Source organism: Lactuca saligna, chromosome 2 (genome assembly GCF_052625555.1).
Source record: "Lactuca saligna cultivar CGN05327 chromosome 2, ASM5262555v1, whole genome shotgun sequence".
Taxonomy (NCBI): Eukaryota; Viridiplantae; Streptophyta; class Magnoliopsida; order Asterales; family Asteraceae; genus Lactuca; species Lactuca saligna.
In genome coordinates, this window is record NC_136418.1 from 138,975,001 (window position 1) to 138,981,457 (window position 6,457).

The 6,457-nt window shown below is 39.3% G+C and overlaps 1 protein-coding gene across 1 annotated transcript; it reads left to right on the top strand.

Annotated features, from left to right (window-relative positions):
* The first annotated feature begins 208 nt into the window (after positions 1 to 208).
* LOC145029130 (uncharacterized) lies at positions 209 to 1,256 on the top strand. Its single transcript, XM_078977746.1, has one exon. The coding sequence runs from the start codon at positions 236 to 238 to the stop codon at positions 1,139 to 1,141; it is 906 nt and encodes a 301-aa protein (XP_078833872.1). The 5' UTR covers positions 209 to 235; the 3' UTR covers positions 1,142 to 1,256.
* The last annotated feature ends 5,201 nt before the right edge of the window (positions 1,257 to 6,457 follow it).

Below are 6,457 nucleotides of genomic sequence, written 5' to 3' on the forward strand. Positions count from 1 at the left end.
TGCCAATAAACAAATATAGTGGCATGTATCATTGGGGGATACAGCAGTGTTGGCCAAACTCCCAACACAACGAAGGAATGCCCATATTGCTGTCAAGAACACGCATTACATACTTGTACCATGCTTTATCGTATATCTAATGACCAATAATGTCATATTCAAGTATATATACCAAAGCATAGAGGATAAGGTTACTATAACAAAAACTCCTCAGCTTACCTTTCGACTCACAAAGATGGCTGCTGCTTCAAGATTTAGCATCAGATGCCAAACAAAGTCCATTAGCTTGCCTAGCAGATCGCATCCAACCACTCTTCGAATCGAAGAACTGCTCAACAAGATCAAAACAACAACAGCGTCTACAGAGACAATCTGCAGTGGTTTATCCCAGCTGACAGGATTGTACGAATGCATGGATGAGCTACTAATTTCCTCAAACACCCACGTTTTGATGTCTCGACAACAAAACAAGAAATGGGTCGATGAGCTAATGGAGGAATCTGTGATGCTCTTGGATGTTTGTAGCAATATAAGGGATATTCTATCAGAAATCAAAGGCCATAGTAGGGATCTTCTTTGTGCTCTACGGAGGAGAAAGGGAGACTTGAATATCCAAAACAGCATAACAAAGTACAATTGCTTTAGAAAGAAGATGATAAAAGACGTTAGAAAATTGGTTGCTAGTTTAAAGCAAGTCGATAACGTGACCAGTGGTGGCTCAGTGGTGGTTGATTCAGATAACCACCAGCTTGCCGCAACGATCAAGGCGGTAATGGGCGTTGTTGAAATGACGATTTCGGTTTTCAACTCTTTCTTGATGTTCTTATCTGTGCCGATTTTGAAGGCAAACAGATGGTCGTTTGTTGTATCGAAGTTGATACACAAGGGGATTGTTGCATGTGAAACTCAACAAGAACATGGAATTCTGAATGAATTGGAAAGTGTTGATTCTGCATTGCAAAGATTATGTAAACATGGATCGTTGAGTGGCGAAGGGGGGAACGTGGAGATTGCTCAATGTCGATTGCAGAGACTGGGAGTTCAGATTGAAAACATGGAGAGTGGGTTCGAATACATGTTTAGGTGCTTGATTCGAACCAGAGCTTCTCTTCTCAACATCGAAAACATGCATATGCATTAACTTTTTTAGCGGATATGCCTATGCTTTCGAGTTTTTTATTTGGATAGCTCATGTACATTCATGCAAGTGCATATGAACATGTAAATATACGTTGTAGCTTCTGTATTACTTAATGGACTTATAAAAAATTATTCACGTAAGTTATCAATGGGTGTTCATTTTTTTCGGTGCTGGAAAAACGAATTAATGGAGATCATTAGGAAAATTAGATTTTTCCGGTAAGTTCAAATTTTACACAAAATTGCTCTCATTAATTTTATATTCCTTTTATTTCCCCAACTCAGTTGTCGTATTCCAATATTTTAAACTATATTTATTCATATCAGGAATGCATAAGTTTAATGAAAAAAAACTAAAATAAAATCTCCGCCACAAAAGGTTTTTCATGGTATTGCTCAAATGCAATTCGCCAATTACCATTGTTAAACATTATCAGCTTACATATGTAGTATTTTTGACGTTTATATGGTGTAACGACGACCAAGATTTCAAGTTGTGGAACACTAAAAGCAAGAGAAATAATAAGTCAATTGTAAATTTGTAATTGAAACTGCGAATACATTTAGAAGGCACCATGTTATGAAAAGACCAGCCGGTCAATGGAACGGTCTTTCATGACTCACATCTCCCAAGCAAAAGAGCTGTGTACTTTGGCCGACTTTCTAGGCTAACTTTGACTTTTGTGGCTCCAGTTTCAAGTTTTTCCTAATTTACTAAATAAGGGGTGTATGTGGAACGAAAAAGTTGTTGAAAATAATAGTTGTTTTGAGGTTTTTTGAGTAAGTTGCATGGGCCTTGTATAATGCGAAACCGAGTGGAATGAATGTGTTTGTGTTTTGAGGATGGGTATCTGATGTTAAGGTAATTTTTATTTCAACCCTATGTTCGAAAATTATTGTATTTTATCCCTTGTGATTAAAAGGAATTGCAAATGACTCATAGTAGCAATATGGTATTTTGGTCCAGATGTAGTACGTTGAGCGTACGTTATGTATGTTAGGTGTATTAGGCGTGCCCTAATATGCTGGTCGTACGTGAAGAAAGTGCGAACCCTAAATTTTAGAATTTAGTCCATATACAAATCCTATTATAGCCTCATGTCTTATTTCTTCATCAATCTCTCTGTGTGAAAAACGACCCCAAGCAAACCTAAAGTGAGAAGAATGCATCTTGAGCTCATTGGGGTGTTTTGTAGGTGTTCTTGAAGAATAAGAAAAAGGTGGTAAGAAGAGCTTGGGGCTTGAAAGCATATTGGATTTGGGATTTCCTTCTTGTTAGCAACCTTCAAGAAGTATAAAGTTTACAACTTGATTGTAAATCTAGACATTTCTTCCTTTAAGATACTTTTTGTCCCAAATATGGTGACTCTTAAGCATGACATGCTTTTAACCCAATAAATCAGACCTTAGTAGGGGTCTTCATCATAAAAAGGTGGTCTTCATGGTTAGTTTTGCTCCATGCATGCTATAGAGGGTATTAGACCATTTCCAATCCATCTCTATTTTTCTCCCAAAAATGGAGTAAACAATGGGACAAATAGTGTTTCATCTCCAACCGTATTCCATTTTTTACTTCATTTTTACCCCTAAAAAGTATATTCTTAGTATATTTCATTATTTCAACTTACATAGATTGTCAAACATACCCTTCTACTAATTTAGTTTTAACAAATATATAATCTATAGTTTTTTATAACATTAATATTAAATACAAAAGATTATATTTATAATAAACTTATAAATAAATATTATATATGCATTTATAAAAATATTACACATACATATTTTTAAATAAATATTAAATAAATAAGTAATAGTATTGTCACTTGTTGGTTTTTATTAGATTATTATTGTAATATATAGGTTAACTATATGGTTAATAGCATATGTTATCCTGTTTGTAATATATATTTTAATTATAAGTTTTTTGTAATACGTTATCGTTTTTTAAAATTTCAATATGTATTTAAATTTTTATATGAATTTGATGAACAAAAAACAAACCTTATATTTATAATTAATTAATATAATTTAATATATAACAAAATATTTTAAGTATTAAATATTATATTTAAATTATAATTAGTAGGTAAAAATGAACTAGAAATATATAAATATATAACAGGGGGACTAAAATTGACAACGCAAAGTTCATCCCCATTTTGAGAAAAATGAATAGTATAACACCATATTTGGTGTAATACTATTCATATTCCCCAAAATGGGGGAATAAATGGAGGAGGGTTGGAGAAGAATGGGGAAAAAATGAAGAATGGGAGTGGGTTGGACATGTTCTTAATGCATTAAGATGTTGAGATTTTGTGTTTTAAGCACTTAATGGACATGGAAAGTCATAAAGTTGGAAACTTTATGACTCTTGAGGATATTTTGGATTTGGATATGATTTTGGACGTGAAGATTTGGAGTATTAAGCTCTTAATGGGGAAAGGGCTCAACTGGCATGTACGTTGGGCGTACCAAGTAGTACACTACGCGTACGTGGTCAGCACCCTGTAAGCTGTTCAACCACCGAGTACGCCCCACGTATAGAAGAGTACGCCCAGCGTACTCGGTTGAGTCGACTCAGTCGGGTTGGCTTGGTTAGGTTGACTAGGCTAGGTTTTGACTTGACTTCTGACCATTGACCAGGTTTGACCAAGGGTATTTTGTGGAAAATATTATTAATGGATAATGTTTTGACATTTAGGATTTGGTTTGAGTTGGTATTTAGGAGCATAGTATTGATCATCTATTCGCCAGATTGTGAGGTGAATTTTCCTCACTGTACTTACGGGTTGAAGGCACCAAGGTCGGCCCATTAGATTCATATCATGTTATACATTGATTTATGATATGCTGAGTATGGGATAGATCTATACGATTATATGATAGTTGCTTATATGTGTAGACCGGTAGATCTATAGGACTATCTGTGATTTCTGGCTGCATGATTATATGTTTGTTGATTACGTTTGTTATATGTTATATGTCGACATATTGTAACATCCCGGAATATCAAGAGTAGAGTTGAAGGGCTAAAAGTGTAAATTTGAAAGGGCAACTCGGCGAGTCCATGGATGGACTCGGCGAGTAGGGTCGCGACTTTGGTCGCGTGTTAAGTGGCCTACTCGGCGAGTCCAAAGATGGACTCGGCGAGTAGGTGCTGAGTGGAGAAAACCCTAATTTCGGTGGATGAGCCCTATATAAAGGACATTATGCTCTCTTCCTAGTCTCCTTACCTTCCCTTGAAGTCCAGAAACCCTAGAAAGCGTGATTGTGGAAGATTGGAGTGCATTTGGAGCTTGGAGAAGTACTTGTTGAAGAAATCTTGAAGGAGAAGAGACTTGGATCAAAGGGCTTGCTTAGATTCGGATTCCTTGCTGTTGGGGGCTTCATTTTGAGGTAATATCCTGTTCTTGGGCTGTGTTCTTCTAGATTTATCATTTTGGTGTAACGACCGAAAAATCCAACCAATTTAAATATTTCAAAAACAACCCGATTTCATTAAATTATTACAAAAGGTTTTCAATACAAATCATTTAGTGTATTCCCAGAATCACATTACTACAAAATCATGAGGAGCGGTACGATCACGCCTTTGCCTTGCCACGGTCTCCTGAAGAACCTGAAAAACATTAAACCACAACTGTAAGCCCGAAAGCTTAGTGAGATTCCCCCAAAATACCAACCACATATACCATACACATAACATGCTATCTCATAACGAATCACAGAACAACCATGCATATCGGGTCTACTGTGGGACTGGTCCGCCTTGTTGGGCCTTCAGTCCACCGGGTCCACCCTTCCGAGTCCAATCATGTCCCTCGAGTCTACAGTGTGGTTGGTCCGCCCGCACTGGGCCTTCAACTCACCTGGTCCACTCTCTGAGTCCAATAATGTCCTTCGAGTCTGCAGTGTGGTTGGTCCGCCCGCACCGAGCCTTTAACCCACCTGGTCCACTCTCTAAGTCTATAGTATGACTGGTCCGCCCATGACCGGGCCTTCAGTCGGTCTGGTCCACTTTTCGAGCCTCGGCACGTCTGGTCCGCCCTCGTGGGGCCTACAGCCTATCCGGACCGCTCGCTGGGCCTTATACACTTTAGAGCTAGGGTTTGGGACATGATGGCTTCATTAAGCACTCAAACACAGGGACTTTAATGCACTCTAGACCTTCCCCATTCCAGATCTGAGGTAGCAACCTCAGATCTAACCTCCAAACTCCAAAACATACCAAGATAAGCTCCCCATAAACCCCAAAATGATGAATCCATATGAGTAACAGCCCAAGAATGACATATTACCTCAAAAGAACGTCCCAACTGCAATGAAACTCGAATCCAAGCAAAGCCCCTTGCTCCAAGCCTCCAAACTCCCAAAATTCCTTCAACAAATACTCTTCAAGTTCCCAAATGCACTTTGATCCACTCACACATGAATGCTAAGGGTTTCTGGACTTGAGGATGAGTAAAGAGGCTAGGGGAATGGATGTTAAGTTCTTTATATAGGGCTCAACCCCGAGAATTAGGGTTTTCTCCACTCAGCACCTACTCGCCGAGTCCATCTTTGGACTCGCCGAGTAGGCTACTTGACACGCGACCAAAGTCGCGACCCTACTCGCCGAGTTGCCTCAAAATTTACACTTTTAGCCCTTCAACTCCACTCTTGATATTTCGGGATGTTACAATTCTCCCCCACTTAAATTAGGCTTCGTCCTCGAAGCCTACGGCAACTCATCTCCAAAAATACTTCCACAACACGCCACCTGGCCTTAACCGGACCGGGTCCCTCAAGGCATACCCATCGAAACTCGAACTCACTTTCTCTTTCCTTGCGGTGTCCTGACCACCGTCTCAAACCGGGCACCGACTTTACCCTCTGATAACCACACACAACAACTGAGTACCACTCATGATGCAACACTGCTCCAAATCACAACTATTACTCGACCCATATGAGCTATAAATAACTATGCACCACCCGATTCCCGATCCGAGTCCAACTCTATCCATTCCATGCTGACAGAAAGACACACTCTTCAGAGCAACTCCCATGAGTTCACTTCTTGCAATCACATGCACATGCTGAACTAGCTCTAGCACCCTCGAGTTAGGAAAACCCATCACACTGACGACCCTTAAAACATCCCTCAGGATGAACCACTGCTACACAATTCCTTCATTGAAAACAAGCTGGGAATCCAAAACTCCATACCTGCATCCCTCCTGAGACTCTTGGCTCTAAACCCGCGGAATCCCTTCTGCGTCCTCAGCAGACACCCCATCATGATGTCATTCCATACCACCACCGCAATCAC

What these genes read in the sequence shown, in the direction of transcription:
- LOC145029130 (XM_078977746.1), top strand. Translation starts at nt 236, where the DNA reads ATGGCTGCTGCTTCAAGATTTAGCATCAGATGCCAAACAAAGTCCATT.